This window comes from Andrena cerasifolii, chromosome 5 (genome assembly GCF_050908995.1).
Source record: "Andrena cerasifolii isolate SP2316 chromosome 5, iyAndCera1_principal, whole genome shotgun sequence".
NCBI classification, from domain to species: domain Eukaryota; kingdom Metazoa; phylum Arthropoda; class Insecta; order Hymenoptera; family Andrenidae; genus Andrena; species Andrena cerasifolii.
Window position 1 is genome coordinate 10,398,544 of NC_135122.1, and position 19,677 is coordinate 10,418,220.

Genomic DNA, 19,677 nt, shown 5'->3' on the forward strand with positions numbered 1-19,677 from the left:
GTTCGGTTATTGCGCCTGTTAGCCCCTTTGGTAAATTGCAGCGTTGCGTGGAATTGATTGAAGCGAACTTTTGTTATTTTACGCGGCCGGGTGTCTCTTTTTCCCCGCCGCCGGCCTACGTGCATAATATAATAATTATTGCGAACGGCGCATTAGCCTAATCTCGCGGTGGTATCGGGCACGGTTAAGAGCAACGGTAACTCGTCTCGTGCATCATTTGTTCGTCTTTCCTAGTTCCCCGTTTCCCCCCGCGCTGCTCGCTCAATCACGCTCGGTTTTTCATCGCTGTCAGCGTCGTCCGGGTTTTATTTCATTCTTCCGTCGCAAGAACGACGATAACGCCGCGTGCCCCAAAAAACCGCGCGCGCCTCTCGCTTTAATGAACAGCCGGCGATAAGAGTAAAATTGAATTCCGTCCCGGGGTTCTGTTATCGTGGCGATCGAATAAAATCCAGCTCAAGATTACCGGGCGAAATTATTCCTATTACGTCCGTAAGAAATATGAACTGCGCGCGCGTATAATTTATCCACGCTCCGATGGCCGTCTTAACTCATCTCCCATGAACGAGGTCAAAACGATTTCCCAACCATCCGAATGCACTCTGTCGCGGGCAGCATTTCAACGCGGGATAATCGCCCAAGTTACTTGAAGCTGTCCAGAAATCTTCGCCCATTATGATCGAGACCGATTTGTCCTACTTAGCGAATAAAATAACCAGAGGAGCTCGGAACTGGTTCCACTCGGTCCGCTCGTACCTGACGTTCCCCCGTGTCGTCTCGTCGCGATGCTCACCGCCTTCGGTTCACCTAACGCGTCGTGCAAGGTGTCGTAGCTTAATTGCAGCTTAGATGCAAATCGGCGGCTGCCGCGATCACGGGCGAATGAATCGAAGCAAAGGCGAATGGAGTGGAGTCGACCAGCAGGACGAATATGCCGCAGCTCGCACGCGATTACGGAGATTCATGCGACTGCTTAATGAAGACAACGCGGCTGCCCCGCAACGCATATTAATTAGACGGAAGACGGGCTTGCGTAATGGGAATTTTTTCCCCGTTTTGCAGCGTGGTTGCGGGACGACGCGGTGGGAGAGGAAAGGATGCTGGCGAGCGGTGATTCATTGCCGCGAATCTTACCCTGACCGAGGATATTGGCAGGGGCCGGTTCAATGTAACCCGGAGATAGGTATCGCGCGATAAATCGAACCCGTCGGCGGGATGTTCCAGGCGTTATTGACGATTTAGCGAGTCGTTGGTAGGATTACAGCTGATGTAGATGGGGGTCGATGGAAGTGTGGGTTTAATGGACACTTTGTGCGCCGGGATAAATGGAGGGAAGGTGAGTAGGTTCCATCAAGACGTCGTTGATAATTTAATCAATCGTTCTTTCGATGGCCCTGATACCTCGGATAGTTAGAGAAAGCTAAGTATTCGATTGATGTCTTCTTCGACACCTGTTATGAGGCGCCCAAACGCGGAGTTCAAGTGGAATGGAATTGAATCGAGAAGGGAACTACTGACAAGCCGTGTTTGCAGGTACAGAATCAAATCAGGGTTACCGGCCAACCCCATTTTCACGCGATCTCGGTGAGACACAGTCACCCCCCTCCCGAAGAGAATGCGGAACTAGCGCCAAGGAGAAGCGGAGAACGAGACTAGGTGCCTAGGTGCTGGCGTAAATCCATGATATTATGCGACACACGGAACATTGTAATCGGCGCGGTGGGCTGTAATGGTCGTAATAGCTACCTAGGAGCGACACAGAGAGGCCAGAGTTTTACGATCACGATATCGATGACACCGGCTAAAACGCTTCCCAAGTAATGAGCGTAATGACGATAAGAGGCGTTCACCGCCGGGGCCTTTGATACCGTTCATTTTTATCGGTCGTTAGCCGCTTTCGAGTAGCGTAAATTGCCCCTGGTCACGGGCTTTCCTTTATTAGAAAGGCCAGGAGAAGAAAAGAAGGGTTTGTTTCGCGCACTCCTGTGTACTTACGGTGCACGAGGATGAAGAACAGGCGGCAGCGAGTTAATCCTCGTCCACCGAAGATGCCTGCAACAGGAAACAGATTCCGCGTAGAATTAACGAGAAATGTAACACCTGATGCGATAAATCCTCGATTCTCATTAACTCGAATCGTGATAATAAATAGATCCAAACGAAGTATTAAACGCGAGCGTTATTCAAATCGCGTTAGATTGAATTTAGAGACGGTCCAGTGGCGCGAGCGGTCATAAATTACCGTCGCCGCGGAAAGGATTAAATTTCCTTCGGATAAAAGCGTAAAACTGTCGAGGGGATGAAAATTTATCGGGGCAATCTCTTTATATCGCCCGGGAACACCGTGTATTCCAAGGCCGTCGAGATTATCCACGACGAAAGCAACGGCACCTTATCACAGGAACCCTTCGGGGGATCGATCCGATGATTCAGGTGCGATCGTTCAAGGTCATCGATCCTACGATCGCCAACGTGTATTTATACGATCGCGTATCGATCGCATACACGGCGAACGGTGCCGCTATTTCCAAGCGTTTACTCAGGTCGCGCTACACCGGTAGTTACATCATTACAAGCTAATAGCGAACGATGACGCACGGCCGCGGACATCGAATTACGATCGTGGATTAATGCTCGGCTTAAAGCTACCGTTCGTATATCCCTGGCGACCTTAATCGACGAGGCCACGACCCTGAATATTTTCGCGATACTCCAGCGCTCGGTCACTGGCTAACCGAGGCTTCATTACCATCACTTTTGAAGGACCTGTCCGTGGAACGCTCGGGTCTGAGTGCTCGTCTCTCTATCGCACCTCAAATCTGGAAGCCGTGTAGACGAGTTAAGAATCCAAGTCTCCTTGAATAGGTACACATAGACGCGTCCACCTGACGATATCTGTGGCTCTAACGTTCTCTCTATCTCAAGTGAAAAATTAAATGCTAAATGGAGAAGATTCGTCTCGCATTCGTTTGTCATTCGTCACGCGAACTTCGCTGACCCACAGACGGAATTTGTTCGATTTAATTATACAAATACACGCGGGACGATCGAGCGAGGCATTAAGTTAGTCTCGCGCGCTGAATAATTCTATAAATCGCGCGCATTAACGGCGCATTAAAGTCGCGCGACCGCCAACTAGCGGCTGTTTTACTGCGATATTGGGAATTAATGAGTCGAGTAGAACCCGTTAGACGTTAACGACGACGCAGCTTGATCTAATACCGTTCAATTTTACACTCGGACGCCGTGGTCCCGTCTTTGTTACGGATCAGAGTTACGATTCGTCGATCCCCCTTGAACTCCTGTCGCGTAGGACAGCGCCGTGGACCCTCGGCAGCTGGTGGTTAACCGCAAATCACGGATTGTTGGCCGGCAAGCACGTAGCTTGCAGGTACGTATTATCCTGCGTAAAAGCTGGGAAATATGAATTTATGTCGTCGATTCGCGCGACTCCGTTTTTTCGCTACACGCTCTGGCTGGTCAGCAAGAAATTTATGTGATCAGCGGCTTTCCTTGTGAATCATGTTGATACTTTGTATAGTAGACCGAGATTCACGCGGGATTTACGAGGACTGGAACCTCGATTGCTCCTCTTCCCCTGCCGCGAAGGGTTTCGATTGACCTGGGTGCTCCAAGTTTCTGCTCACTGTACTTAGTTCTCGAAAGGGACAACTTTCACTTCCGGAATTTTCCTTTCCGCGACAGCTGGAATTCGCGCAGATGGATTTCCGATTCTTCTGCGCCTAGGGAAAGGATAGACACACCTCTCTTGCCAGAACAAACAAAATGATTTCTCCCATCGCGAGATGAGCCAAAGAAAGAGTCACCGCAAAGTCCGAGGTGTTTCGCCACGCACGGTTGCCGCAGGGGGGTGGCATTCTCCCCCGTTCAACGTAAGGGGATAAATCGTCGATCGCGGTCTCGACTTGCTCTGTTTTGCTCGGACGGCTCCCGATTCTCACAAGCCAGGGCCCGGGTCGGTTCTCACAGCGTGCAATTCCCTGAAACGTCGGGTACAATGGCCCGTCGTAGACTGAGCGACTTTAGCCCCGCAATCAGACGAAACCGTGAAGCCCGGACACCTGGATGCCGGGGAATTGATTAAGAACGGTAAAAGAGCCATTAACCGCGGAAAACATCGCGAAGCTCGCTTCCCGTTCGCGGCCGAGCAATTAGCGTCTCGTTTTTCAGGGCGAAGGGGCTCTATAGGCTGCAAGAAGTCGCGGGATTTTTCGCCCGAGCCTCAGTGACGAGCTGCGGACGCCTGGAATGCAGGGTAAAAGCTTCGAACGTCACTCGAAACTGGCCATTCTGGGAAACTTACCAGGTTCCCATGAAGTATCCCGACTAGCAAATACGCAGGTTTCGGACGATGGGATTATTTTAACGAGTCAGGGTAGCTTCTAGGAGCGTCGACCTTCAATCTTATCGCTGCTGGGATGACCGAACGGTTTCCACTTCACGTAGAAAGAATATTGCTGTTCTCGGCCATGACCTCGTGGGTAACGCGAAGGGGTCGAACCCAGAAGGGGTTAATTGTTCCGTACGAAGCTGCGTTACCGTTTCAGGAGGCTGGAAATTCGAGCCCGCGTTGAACCTGTCCACCGTCCGGTTTTCACAGTTTCAGCCCGAGCGGCGAGCTTATTAATCGCCGCGGGCAAAGGCATCCGCGCACTTCGCGGGGATAAACCTTCGCTCCGAATTGCCTACTACTTTTCTAAGTTACGAGGGGAAGCTGGCTTTTCCATGCTCCGGTGGACTGGACCACGGCGACCGTATCTCCCGCTTAATGTTAAAAGCCTGATTAAGACGCTCCTGCAACCGCTACTCGGTCTCGTGTTTCTAATTAGGTACATCGGATTTTCTATTAGTCGGAGCGGTTGCTCGTATGGTGGGATACCTAATCATGCGTGAAGAGAGGGCTGCGCCCGCGGTGGTTTTCGACAGTGACGCTGCGCTTTCTTGGTCAGACATTTATGGATCATGCGAGGTAAAGAGGTTTTGCGAGGACTTCCCGTGCGTACACGGTGGTTCCTGTTTTTCTACTGGGGATTGGATGCTTCCTTGGAGGTCCTGATTAACTGAACTCGATGAGAAGGGGTTTAAGGATGGGATTATGCTCGGGTAATGATGCTACGGTGGCTCTAGTTTGAAACACATAAAAATTGTCGCTGGAATTCTTTCGTCGAAGGAAGGAGAGTAATTCATCCTTACAATAATCCTTGGAATGTGTAACGCGTGTCACACGCTGACATAGTTTGGCCCTACTACATCTATTAACTCTTCAGGATAATTTAACAAAATATTAACCCTTCGTTGCAGTCTGCTGCAAATATGCAACATATTTTTTCTTTTTAATTTTTGGTGTTGTAACTAGCATGTAGTGTGATAAAACTACCTTATTATGAAGGATACATATTCTAGTTTCCAAACATTTACATAGATCCCGCCGAACGTTGTAGTTCTGCGGTTATTAAGGAATTATAAGCGTAATGGCCGAAAAAGGGGAAAAATCATTCGTGAGTGATTATTGACAAATCAGTCTTCGCGTCTTTCTTTGCAATAGCTATTTAAAATTTGTATTAAAAAACATATATAAAGGTGCGTATTAATGTTATATGCTTAAAATATATTTATTCCTAAAGTACAAAATTCAAAAGTGCTTTAAATCTTATGTTACTTTTTTTGCAACATTACATAATCTTCTTTTTTAGTAAATTCCGAAGACATAAATTTTTTTAATTATTTTTCCCTTATTATCATCACTTGTACGAGTCCAAAAATGTATTTCTGTCAAAATCGAAGAAGTTATGCAACGAAGGGTTAATATCGTTCGCGCAAGCATATTCGCGGCGATCAGGCTTTCAAGTGCTTGACTGTACGGTTCCAAGCTGGATTTAAGTTCCACCCAGGTTGAAGTTTCTTCCACGGAGAACTGCCCCTCAGGCGTCGGCGGCGATAATCGGCGCTCGATCGAACGACGACGCCCTGACCACGTGAGCGGGCCGAACGTAATTACGCTTCTCTCTCGCGAACGATGACGCGGATTCACGGCCTATCTCTGGCTTTTCCGCCGCGCTGTGCCTTCTGGCGACTGATAGCGTTCCGAGGCATCCGCTACTTGACGCTGGATAACGGAATCGAAAGACGATCGGTCCTCGATACAGCTTCGGGGCACTTTCCTCCTCGCTGACCAACCACGTATGTAATTCCAGGCTGAATCCGTGGAGGGTGTCGCTGAACTCTGCGGTGAAACTTTATTGTAGCATGTTCTGGCGGAGGCAGTCATCAAGAAATGTTAACGTAGGCTGGCAAGTGCTTCTTATCCGAGTAATCTGGTGCCTCCAGATCGAAATCTAACTGGAGTCAGTGTAGGAGTAGCGTCGTCTATCAAGCATTCGTCGACAGGCAGGTAGGAGTCGATCGATGATCGATGCCGAACAACGCATAGGGAAGCGAAAAGAGTGGCGCGGGGGATTCGCTTGGTTCGCCAAACGAACGAACGGACGTCCGCCCACGCGACGATGAAAAGATGAGCTACATACGAGGTCCGTCGAGTGCGCAGCTCGCGCGACCCCTCGTGATTAACTGCCATCCTGGCGTTCCGTGCAACGATCCGCGCGCGCGTCCCACGACTAACACCTTCCGCTCCATTTACCTGCACTGCCTTCGAGCAAATAATAATTACACCGAGCGAACAGGATGATCCGTTCGCGCGGCTCGAAACAAGAAAAACCGCACGAAATGTCTTAACGAGCCCGAGATACGCTCCTTACCGGCTTCTTTCGCGGCAGCGCACGAAAGACGCAGGATGCATTACTCACCCCGCGCCAAGAACGGGGGATTCTCTCCCTGTTTCGTTGCCCCGCGAAACGGCCGCGCCGGCGTGCATACGTGGAAACAGTCCGGCGTTACCGTTCATAGACCACGCTTTTAATCGAGGCATTCTGGCCGAGGGATGCTGCAGACGTTCCGCGAGAACCTGTTGCTCGCAATTAAAAGGCGCGAAGGCGAGTCCGTTCCTGCCATTACGAGATAATGCTACCGCGCGTTTAACCGAATAGCAGATATTACGGGGGCCCTAAATGCCACGTTGGTACACGGTAATACAGTAACGATTATAGCCAGCTTATTGAAGGGCGGGAGGGATAATGTTCCGGGAAGGATGAGAGGAACTGAAAGCGTTCTTTTTAGACTTCAAAGCACTTTACGCATACACTTCGCGCCTGAAGTCGATCGAGCGAGACAGACTGACCGCAGAGGGTTCGCACCGGTGAGATCGATGTCAAAGAAAGAAACCCGTTACAGCGTAAAGAGGAAGTCGATCAAGTGCAGACACGGAACACGAGCAGAAGCGAGGGCAGCCGCGAGGAAAAGCCAAAAGGAAGAGGAAGTTCGTCGAGGGAGGAGGAAGAACGAATTCGTCGGTTGATTCTATGGAAGTCGAGCTGACACGGATCGGAACGCGTTACGTCTCATCCAACAAGATTGAGCATCCTCTTGCTCGTCTCTCGTTCCTCTTCGCGTTCCTCCTGGTGACTCATCCAGCTTCTCCCTCGTGCCTTGCGCTGACTATGGGAAGTTCCCATGAGGTCCCCGGCTTGCCAGCCTCGCGTACCGCGGTCATTTTCGGTCTAGCCTCTTCGTACACGGTCTCGCATGCGAGCCACGCATCCGCATGACGCATCGACGAGGTTTCCCTCGATCTCCGGCCGCGATTCCACCAAGTCACGCGTCCCAACGATACGATTATGGTTTCCCGCGATTCTATCGGCTGCTGTCCTCCCTTATCGTCGTGGGTACCTACGCGTCTGCCCGCGGGCTGTTCACCGCGCAAACGGACGTGCACCGCTCGGGCGACCGCGACGTGAGGCCAAGCGCGATTCTCAGGCCACTCGTTCCTTTGGGAAATGACGGGGTAATGGGGGATTCTTTGGGACACCTATGTGCACGTACACGGGGGATTGTGTTCCTTTCGCGCATGCAGAATGGAGGAACAGTGGTAATGGTTTACTTTCCAAGCAATCCACGTTCTCAGGATATGAACAGAACTTGGACTCGCTTTTCATGGAATCTACGTCCCGATCCGAGGATTCATTTGCATAATGCTGACTTTCTTGAATTCGCGTTCCCAAGGAGATCAGCGAGCTTCTGTAAAGAGCCGTGACATCCGGGAGGAGAGAGTGGTACAAGCCACTCGATCAAGTTGATAGTAAGACTCCACGATTGCTGTGTCCTTTGCTCGACCTCTAATAAGCTGCCCCAACTAAAGCCACCGATAGCTACCAGCGATGATTTGAGCAAAATTTAAGAAGCACGGTCCCTTTTCTGTTGCAGATACGCGATCGTATGGCTGCTATCAGTCGCGACACCGAGATGCCAGGTAAACACACGCGAGCAAGTATCAGATAACAATATCCTCCGAATGGTAGATTGAAAATGAAGGTGATTTTTCAAGGCGACCAACCACGAGAACACCGAGGGCGAGGGGAACGCAGAGGAGCCTGTGCTCGACGAAACCACCGAGGATTATTGGGCGGGGAGCGGATCTGGCCCCGAAGACGATGACTCGCTCCATAACGAGACTAGGGAAGCGTTGACACACGAAGCCAGCGATCACGATGCTGTAAGTACCTATCACCCAAATATCAACTCATGCAGGAGCAACTCGAAACCGTGAGAAATTTCCCGTCAGTTCATTGCGAGTGTAACGTGACGCTGAATAGAAACTCTGTATAAAAACGGCACCCATGGCGATACGAAAAGAAAATAATTGATTATTAATTTCTTCGATTTGTTTCGCTGCGCTTCGCCAAAATGCGCCACGGCCTTTACACAATCTGCATCGATTCTGAAAAGACCCGAGCTGGAGATCCCCATGCATTATCAATTACTCGTGGAGGAACGTGGAAGATTAAGAAGGAAAACAATCAGGCATTTAATGTAGCTACTATTAACACTGTGAAATCAATCAGTCGTTAAAGATAAAGAAAACGAACCTCAAGTATCCAGACAAGCCGCCGAAAGACCTAAACTCGGCAGCTATATCGAAGCGACAAGGCGGAGCCACATATTCTGCAGTAGGGTTTATACACAAAACTGACTTTTGGAAAAACTGGTTTTCGATTTTTCACAAAAAATGTAATTAAAATAGAAAATAAATAGTTATACCTATTTTATAAATTTTCATTTTCTTTTTAATACTTATGGAATTAAAAAAAATATACCAAAGTAAAATATGCTCTATCTATACCAAACCAAATAAATAAAAGAAATTAAAATAACTAAAATCCGTACAAAATATAATTTATAAATCTTTATTTCATTTAGTATTTTTCTTTCGAAAATATGAACTCATGAAGATTAGTTTTACAGTAAACTGTTACCTACTACAATATGCTTGTGTCCGAGGCGATTTCAAGCGAAAATGTTATCGTTCTTAATTAAATAATTAATTTTTACATATGAATAGTAGCATATAAAACCAGTTTTTTAATTTTAAAACCCGGGTTTCGAATTTCACAAATTTATAAAAAAAAAAACGGTTTTTAAAAACCGACAAACCCTATTCTGCAGCGTCCGAATTTAGGACTCCGTGCATTCGTCAGAGGAATGAATAGGAGCAAAGTGAGACGTGCGAGTTAATAAGACAGACGTTCCTTACGACTTACGACCCTCTTTTACCTTGGATGTTTATTTTCCCACATTTTTCCGAGTTGATTGTCTCGGAGCGAGTGGACGAGAAATAGGGGAGTGGGTCAACCCCATCCCAGGCGTTCAAGTAAACAACCTTCGAGCGTCGAGGCAAGGACGTCGAAAAAAAACGCGGGAAAACAAGGATCGTAGGTAAGCTGTAGCTCTCTCGCTGCTCCTTCTCTTTCTACCCCCGATGAAGAACCAACGAAACGCTGAAATAGGACACGGCAGAGACGAGAGAATCCTTTGGTTCTCACTGTTCTCAGCCGCCACTTAGCTGCAGAATTTATAACTTCACACATCTCTGCCAGCACGTACAGCAAGCCTGGTAATCGAGCGATGGTTAATCGACCAGGCAACGGTTACTCTGGAACTGCCAATTATTGTCCAGCTGATGGATACAGAAATCGACGTGTTCCTTATCGCTGCTTTGCCATGAATTATAGGCTGCGCGGGTTTTGTGCGAGGTGGAACGAAGGTTAATCCGATTGTCGCGGCGAAGCAGGTGTAGGTCAGGGACAGGAGCGCGCGACCAGCCCGGCGACGCGTTAGGTGCGTTCACCTGGCCGATCTGACCGATCCTAGTTGGACTAATGACTTTCGACACCGTAACCGCGCGACCGTTAATCATCGCGTGATCGCGCGTGTCATGATGAGACTGGAGAGACCATAGGCACCGACTACGGAAGGGAATTATCCGCTTAAAAGGAATACGCCGTACGCGGACGTCGGATCGCGTTTACGGTGACGCCTGCTGGTTTCGCAGTGGAATTTAACGGAGCTCGTGAACATTCGTATTGAGATTGGAAAAACACAAGCGAACGTGAACGTGATGTAACGAGATAGCAGCTGCTAATGCACTATACATCCTGCATTCGAGGCAGCGCGGCTTGATGACTTTAATTCGAGCTAAATCCCCGAACAGGCATGTAAATGATCGATACACATCTTGCAACACTTTCGAGAAGCTGGGGATTATTCAGCGCGATCTTAATGCAGCTAAGAGGATGCGTCTAATGGGAGAAGAAGAACGGTGTGGCTTCAGGGAAATGGGTCGTTCTTTAAAGGGATTATACCTAGTCAGGCGGCCAAAAAGAGGCGAATATTTGTGATTTTTTTTTGAAGAAGCTGAAGCATATATTTTTACAAAACTTTTTGCGCTTAAAAGAGCAACATTTAAAGAACATTTGGTAATTTTTTCGTAGAAAAATATTTACGTTTATAACAAAGTAACAACCGACATCCAAGAAGCATTTTTAAAAATTTGGGTTTGCGGTGAGCACTGCCATTCGGAACCAGATTATTTGAAATCAAAAAACAAAAAAGATTTCGTTAGCATATTAATGTATCCTCCGATTAACGGAGGGAATTTCCGAAATATTAATTTAAAAGAAAATAGCGGCTATTTAAATTTGAAATTGATTTTTTGTGCAAAAATCCCGCGAAAAAAAGTCATGATTTTGACGTTAGGCTCTGCAAACAAAATTTAGAAAACGGGGGGGTCAAGTTACTTTCCAACATATGATCTGAAATGAGAAATTCGGACGTTTTCTTAAAGTATGTTGCAATAGCTACAGTTAAGTGTACAGATTTAAAAAAATATTAATTTCTTAAGACAGCGATCTTTGGAAGAAAAGGTATAAAAGATCAAGATGTTTTTTCTGTACGCTTAACTGAAGATAATTTTATTAGGAATATTCCCTGAAAATTTCCACTGAATCCGATACAAATTGATTGAGTTAGTAATTCTCTTCCGCTCGCAGCATTCCATCCTTCAAACGATACTTATAAAGACCTTCGGGAGCAGCTCGCTGACTCTCCGTAAAGCGGAGTGGCAGAAGATACAGTGGAGGAACGAGCCTCTAACTACTCTAGTGGCCCATAAACGCTCGCTGGCCTCTCCATCTTACCTCGCGACGCTCGAGTTCCAGAAATTCCTGAAAAGTGGAATCCGTGAAACGCAATCATTCCCAGGTGGAACGGGAGTAGATTAGTACGCGATGATACATGTCAGGCGTTGCGCAACAGGAGCGGGCAACGAGAAAGGGGCGAAGTGGGGACTGGGGGAGGGAAACGAGAAGAAGGCAAAAGAAGAAGGAACGAAGCAAAAAGAGGTAAAAGGCGAGAGAAGAAGAGCGTGTAACGACACGATTGTTTCGACCAGTGCCAGCGGGTAGAGATTGTTTGCGAGTTTTTAGCGCTCGATCGTGTTCACCGCTAACCACGTGCCTCCTTCTACCTGACTCGTCCAAGTACCCGTCTACTTACAGCTGCACAGCGCGAGGGAATCAGAAAAGGAGGAACGAAATTCTTCTGTCCGCCGCTCACTTTCATATCGGTGCTGATTAGAAGACGTAGGAGCTCGCAAAAAATGGATACGTAAATACCAGACCCGTTTGAGTTTGTTTCTGTGACAACCTAATCGTATGCACCAACCAGCAAACCTTCATCTGGAGGCGCAAATATTTCTCCAGGATGTCAGGATTGACAACTCTTCGTGCATTCATGAAGCCAATAATTGCGATTCCTTTTGAGGTCCCGTAAGAAGGTTTATTTCGCGAGGATCCTTCTCTTTTTCGTTCGAGCTGCATTGCATGTCGTTCCGCTGACAAGCACAAGACGCAGCTCCTCCTCTCATTCTTCTTTTCCTCCGAGGAACTTAGAGGAAGACGAAGGAAGCTGATGGAAGCCGCAAGTTGCATTCTCGCGACAAGCGAAACCGTGTATTATCCTGCAGGAGTGTGCATCGCAATTGTATACGAACCAACGATTCGAGCTGTTCACACTCGAGGAGAATCAGCTCGCTGAGTGTTGCACACGGCCGTGCCTTCCCTTTCCTCAGTTTCTTTGCCTGGGCTGACTTTATTATTTTCCCTATCTCAATACTCGAACTCGATCAAGTTCCTCATTTAGATTGAAAGTTGATGGAAAGTGAAAAGTTTGCCTAATGACTCGTTACTTTATACGAAGGTGGTGTACGTTGGCGAGGGTGCAGCTTACGTCCCGGTTCCGTCGTTGAAGGGACGACCTCTGAGTCCAAACCTCCAAGCTCTTCAGACACTTCAGGGTCTGCAAGGTCTCGCTGGAAGCGGTGGGACGGGCGTGATCGGCGACGACGATTGGAAGAGACATCCAGAGACTTGGGACCGCGAGCATAGGAGATACAGACCTAACACTACGAGAGTGCAACGTGAGTAAAAAAACGATGAATTAAGGACTTGTAATAGAACAGGTGAGGCGACAAGTTGCGGAAGCAAAGCTTACGCAACTTATTAGCATCCACTAAGATATCAATTCATTACACATTTCCCTTTTTTTCAAATTAATCAAAGGGTGCTTACAATGCAACGTCCCCCCCCCCCCCCAAAGCAATACGCGTGATTCGTTTGTTCAGAAAGATTTCCAAGTGCCCTCGAAATGAACTTCATCCCATTCGCGTTCCATTATCGTCAGCCTTGACAAGACAAAGGAACACTTCAGCTCTGACAAGAAGGCAATTGCTTTCACCCTCGGACACCGTTATTACACAAAGTCGACCCGTTATTATTGCTATTTCTGTGGCTGTCGAGAGATCGAATCGTAGTGTGTACCTACTCGCCCCGAGCCAGGAAACGTTCCAGGCCCGTTGATCGATCGGTCCAGCAGAATCGGCTGGAGCGTCGCTGGACGTCAGCGTCCCGACACTCCGGGATCCAGAACGCGATGGCGAATGGCTACCGTTAGAGTGGACGCAATTAAAACGGTGTCGGAAAGTCTTACGGCACTCCCGACATCGAGAGCACGCCTTCGACGACGCGTCTACGTCGCCGACGCCTCTCGTTCGATCCTTCGACCCTTCCATCGCCATTATCCGCGATCAAAGTCACCTTTGCATTCCACCTCTTCTCCATGGAACCAGTAAGCTTCCTAATTTGGTAATTCATGTTTCATTGTGCTCTTCTCCAATCGTTGCGATCGTAATTGCTCGGGGAAGTTGATTCGACAAGCCGTTTAATTTGGCGATTTCGAAGGAGAAATAATCGAAGAGGCAGGAAGGATTATTGTTGATGAATTCCGCGTGTTCTCCATGGCCGTGTTCGTAGGTTCAATGAAGTCGTAAAGCCCCTCTCCGCGGGGCACACGCGGCCACCCGCGGTATCGTCAATTACGCGAAAGAAGGCCCATTAGGTTTAATGTATCCTCTCCCCTGCACAGTCGAGTCTACGACCTCGGGCTCCGACTTCATTTCGTTTCTTCCTCGCCTCCTCTTCATCATCATCGTCGCCGTCTTCTGCCGGCTTCCATCGCCCCAACGTTCGCGATTCTATTTTCACTCGCTCGAGGAAGCTTTTATCGAAAGTGAACGGGGCATTAGGTTCGCGGGCCAAAGGGTTACGCATCGAGCGATCCTAATTGCAATCGTGCGCTCGTGGGGACAAGGGCACGCGAACGATTAGCGCACCAATCCCCGGCGATGAACTGCAGCTTCTGCGGAACGGCCGACGAGAAAAATGGGACAGTGATTGAGTGAGACAGATGTCTGTTATTCCTATAATTGAATCCTAACAGCGGGCATCAATTTCTGCAATGTTGAATGGCTGGCTTTTGCAAGCACCTCGAGACTTCACTCGCCCATGCTTTTCCTACGCGTTGAACTTCTTTCCCCCCGGTGCTTATGTATCTGTGAGCGCGATAAGCGTATCCATCGACCCTCCATTGCAGAGACTAAATGTCACGGACGAAATGGCGAGTGAAAAATGTTGCTCGGCAGTCGAAGTGCCGGTGGTCGTCGCGTAAGTACTCGAGCGAGTATCGGCGTTGCGTAACAGCCTCCATTGTTTACACTCGGGCGTTTTGCCGGCCGGTGAACACAAAGCACGTATCCGCAATTCTAATCAGCGTGCGTGCATACCATCCACCGGTGGAAAACGCGTGCAACGCGTGCACCAGCACGCGCAGACCCGCGGAGTGAACGCGCGAGCCGGGCGAAAAGTTGTATCATCGAGGCGTACCTCGGCTGTGACTATCGCCAGCCTCTATCTAGCGCAGTCCATCTTCCACACTCCCGCTGGATTACGTCGTTTACGATGGAAACGGCCCCTTACCACGAAGAGCGCCTATAAGTCGGGGCTCGGTGGTTTACTTTCACTCGTCATCGGCGACCGGTTTTCCGCTGCTTTTCGCCCACCGGATACCCGATTTTCCGACAGTTGCGACACCGGACTTTGCGGGGCTAGATCGCTGGCTGGCGTATCATCAGGACCACTCGAGTGATAATTGGGGCTAATGGGGGAGAGTAATCTCGTCCCTTGGGAAAACCGTTACCCTGCTCCAAATTTTACAGCGTCCCAACTTGTGCTTTCGCTGGTGATTAACGAAAAACACCCCTCTGTGCTACTGTTGCAGATATCGAGGCGGAATGCCAGGACGATTACATGAAGATCAGGATTGGCTTCAACGGTTCCTTCACCGGGCTGCTCTACTCGGCAGGTAAGACGAAGACCCCCTCGTGAAATTAACATCGCGACGAGGATCGTGGACGTGCTCGCGCGGGCAGCCGCATTAAAGTCGATCGAACGGACGTAATATCACGTCTGACACCGTACGACCGCACGGCCACGGCGCGGCATCCGCAATTATCTCTGCGGACACACAACGATCGAACTGCTACACGCTGACGAGCTAATGGCAGAAATTATCGTAAAGCTATCTCGTTCTCGAGGGCAGAGAATTTCCCCTGTTTTTCTCGTTTTTCTTTCCTCCTCATCCGCGGCGGAACAGTCCGCGCACCACGGTCGGACGGTGCGCTTCCGTTATTTCGAAACAAGTATGACGCGTTGCATCTGGGCGCCGCGGTGCACGCGATGCGCCTGGAAATAGCACGCCCTTGTTGACCATCGCCGTGATTCCAAACTATTCTACTCTGTGCGTGTCTCTCGGAGGCGCAACGAGCGATTGCTGTTCCATACAGTTACGTATGTTATCGTTCCCCCGGAGCTTGCTTCGCGCGGCGACGAGGGTTGAGGCACGTAAGGGGGGAAGGAATATTGATTTCTTCCCCCGATGGCACGCGGGGGACCTTAATTCGTTTCTGAGAGGGATACCGCTTCGAGGAGCAAATATTTTTTGGGAGAGGAGAGCGTCGAGGCGTTCCGGGCGAATGATTAAGAGCCTGTGACCAAGGACAATGGATTTTAATTCCAGGCTACTCGTACGATCCCGACTGCATGTACGTTAACGGGACGGGCCGCGATTACTACGAGTTCTACATTCAGCTGAATCGGTGCGGCACCCTCGGCGAGAACACTCATCATCAGGACAGCAGAAAGAATCCTACGGTACGTAAACTCGACCGTGTTCCGAGGAACAGTCGTTACGATCTCAGCGTGAGTACCGAGCACGTTTGACAAGGAATAATAATGATTAACGCGCCGCGGAAAAATCCTCCCCTCGTTCGACTCTTATTTCGCCATCGTCCACCCTGCCTGGCGTTTAACGATCCACCGCGTGCCGGGACGCGACGTATTAATACACGCAACCGTCCCGTCTCCGCTCAGAGCGGCTGCGGATCATAAAGGAACGCCGATGTTAATAATTCTGTTACCTCCTGGTTATGATTAATTAAACACCCGCGAACCTCCCGTGATTTATGCCGCCGCTCTAGCGCGCGTCTGTTTGCTTGAACCGCAATTAATCGAAATCCGCGATGGTTCGGGGAAGATTTGCTGGAACTGTGTATTCTCAACTAGCTCCGGCCAAAGAGCTGCCTCAATGTCCGCCAGTTTTCCTTTTCTTCTCGTTTCACGATTTGCTAACTTTAACGCACGCTTGCAGAAAAACCTAATGTGGAATACCGTGACGGTGCAGTACAACCCACTGATAGAGGAGGAATTCGACGAGCACTTCAAAGTGACTTGCGAGTACGGCTACGACTTCTGGAAGACCGTCACCTTTCCGTTTCTCGACGTCGAGTAAGTTAAATCTTTGCCCACGAATTCGGTAACTGGACCGATGGAGTATCGCCGACCCACTGGCAGATAACGGGCAGCCTGCTCTCCCAGGATCCTAACGCGAGTATCTTCTTCCAGAGTGGCGACGGGAAATCCCGTAGTGTTCACCCTGCAGCCACCGGAGTGCTACATGGAAATCAGATACGGTTACGGGACCACTGGAACTAGAGTGGCTGGACCAGTTCGCGTCGGCGATCCTCTGACTCTCATTATCTACATGCGCAGCAAATACGGTACGCCCGCATAACCGCACACATTTTCGTTTTACGCTACCCCAGCCACCGCCTCTACTCGCTAAGAGGCCTAATCGCGCGGCGCGACGTAACATCTGCTGGGTGTTACGGGTGTTGGTCGGCGGAATAACGGGACGGGAGGTGCCCTGCCTCCGACGTGATTTTCCCTTCGGAGAACTAAAATTAGACGGGCACGGAGTCTTTTCCCAACGATCGATACTCTGGGCAAAGGGTTCCTACCCCCGGCCACGCTATTTTCGAGGAGACTACCGCCTCCATCAAGTTCTCCTGATCTATTACGTACATAGAAAGAGAGTCGAATGATTCTGTACCCAACAGACGGATTCGACATCGTGGTCAACGACTGTTACGCCCACAACGGCGGCAACAAGAGAATCCAGCTGATCGATCAATACGGATGTCCCGTGGACGACAAACTGATCAGCAGATTCCGTGGATCCTGGTCTGAGAGCGGCCTCTTCGAGACTCAAGTATTTGCCTACATGAAGACGTTCAGGTTCACCGGCTCCCCTGCTCTTTACATCGAGTGCGACGTCAGGATGTGCCACGGGCGATGTCCAGTGAGTACTCGAAACGATTGTTCTCCGCATCCCCTACTCCTGATCGGTGTCCCACTTATTCGAAGCTTTATCACCTGTTGCAATCTGCAATTGCACAGAGCCAGCCGTGCCACTGGAGGAACGCCAAGAACGTGGCGAAACGTTCGTTGCCAGAAATTGGGGGCCCGTCCACAGCGGCGACCAGTCTGTCGGAGAACGTGAACCTGTTCCAGTCGCTGCGCGTGCTCCAGGAGGGCGAGGCCGACACGGAATTCTTCCAAAATTCCACTACAGCCTTCAGAAGTGGTAACTTTACCGATACCCTCGATTAGTACGAGGCAATTGCGAGGAGGACGTTGGTTTACATTCATGGTCTCTTTCGATGGTTTCACAGGCGCCAGCGATCTGACGAACGACAGAGTCTGCCTGAGATCGACGGTCCTCAGCACGATCATAGGGATCGGCTGCGGCTTCCTCTGCATAATGGCAGGCACGATACTGGCCATGTGCTCGCGAATGCGACGACAAGCCAGGGAGAAGCTGCTGTCCGACAGCATAAGCTACATGACCCACAAGGGTAGAATCAATTAAACCGCGGCCCCCTCGAACGTACAAGCGAGCTTCTCCTATTTCCCTCTTCTTGGCGGAACTTTCCGTCGGTTACCGACGGACTCGCCGGAGAAACTTCCCTCTCGACGGTGCGTGGGCGATCGTGGCGTCGGTAATGAGCCACGCGCTCGGTACAAGCTGGCGCTGACTTCGCCGAAACGAAATTCATGGTAAACCTACTCGACCGTAGATAACAGTGACTAAATCAAGCTCGCGCAGAACCGCGACGTACTTGGAAATTCGTACATGGAGCACGGCGGCGATTTAGGCGGACGTGAAATCGAAGCGAGGAGATCCAACTGTTTCGAAGCATTGTGATAAATGTGCGATCGGGTGTACGTTCGTTGTTTCGACGATTGATTCACCGTTGGAAAAGTAGTTCCCGCAGCAGGGAAATCGCGATCGATTCAGTTCGCGTTTCATCCTTCCGACAACGCTATTCCCTCACTCCCTTTCTCTCTCCCCCTGCTACAAACCGATGGTAAACGCGCGCGTTTACCGAGCGTGCGAGCGAGTTGCCGATCGCCGATATTAACGCGAGGCGAATTTAGACGTCGAGGATACTGCCACGGGTCTCTGTGCTGGCCGCGCGAACGGAGGAACTTTTGCGTTGTTTTTCCATCGTGCGAACGATGTTACACGAGATCGAAATAATTAAACTAGATACAGGCGACTGATGCCGCTGATGAGATTCAGTACTTTAAGTATGTGTAATAAGATTACTCGCCATATTCAGGAGCGCAAAAATTGATGGAATCTCGAGCTGCAGCTGAGCAAACAACGGGTGTTAATCGAGTTCTGTGGTTGAAATTAATAGAAAACGTGTGGGAGATTCGAGGGTGAACGATTTACTGAATTTTGAGCTTCTCAATCGCTAATGAATTAAGGGGAAAATTTCCAAGGGTTTGTCGATGCATAGAAATTGTCTTCGGTGAAAGCTGCATCTTGGAGGGGTAATGTAAACTCGACTGACTGGCCGCGTTCTGCGCCCAAAGTTCCTGAATGTTCGCGAATAATGCATTAACGATTATGATATACATATCGCTATATAATAAACAGCCACAATAATCTAGGTTTATACTCATACGCATACGGTATATACAGCGTCAAATTGTGTCTTGATATCTCTTCTCGTTCTGTTCTTCCATTTTTTTTTTTTTTTGTCTTTTTGTATTCTTCTCGAGAAGCAGGAGCATCGCATGTCTGCCACGAGCACGAACGGCCAGCGAGGATTAAATAATATTTTGCGAGACCACCCCGCGCGTAGATCCGGGGGAGCCAAAGAATCGTAGCTCAGCTCTCGTCTTAATATTTATTTGCCAGAATTTCGCCGATCTCGCGCGACCTTTCGCCAACGTGTGAAATATTAATTTCCCCTCCTGGCCGTTCCACAACCGCACACACATGTTCTCGGCAAGATCGAACGTAGTAGACAACCCTTCAGGCTCTACCATACAAACCCGACAATCGGCAAAACAGGAGATCCACCTGCTCGATCGAATTACTTGTAAATAATAGTATCGTACGATGCATAATATTTATGATTAAGCTCGAGTGTATCAAGGTTTCCAATAAACAGTAGAAGGAGAA

General features: G+C 49.3%; 1 protein-coding gene across 1 annotated transcript in view; it reads left to right on the forward strand.

The window, feature by feature from the left end:
* LOC143369479 (uncharacterized) overlaps window positions 1-19,677 on the forward strand; it is a 54,911-nt gene extending 35,234 nt beyond the window's left edge. Inside the window, exons 2-11 of the mRNA XM_076813497.1 lie at window positions 8,338-8,383; window positions 8,459-8,626; window positions 12,667-12,886; window positions 15,082-15,165; window positions 15,880-16,013; window positions 16,510-16,646; window positions 16,764-16,918; window positions 17,258-17,499; window positions 17,598-17,784; window positions 17,873-19,677. Coding sequence (XP_076669612.1) covers window positions 8,338-8,383; window positions 8,459-8,626; window positions 12,667-12,886; window positions 15,082-15,165; window positions 15,880-16,013; window positions 16,510-16,646; window positions 16,764-16,918; window positions 17,258-17,499; window positions 17,598-17,784; window positions 17,873-18,069 — 1,570 coding nt within the window. The 3' untranslated portion in view covers window positions 18,070-19,677. The remainder of the gene's footprint in view (window positions 1-8,337; window positions 8,384-8,458; window positions 8,627-12,666; window positions 12,887-15,081; window positions 15,166-15,879; window positions 16,014-16,509; window positions 16,647-16,763; window positions 16,919-17,257; window positions 17,500-17,597; window positions 17,785-17,872) is intronic.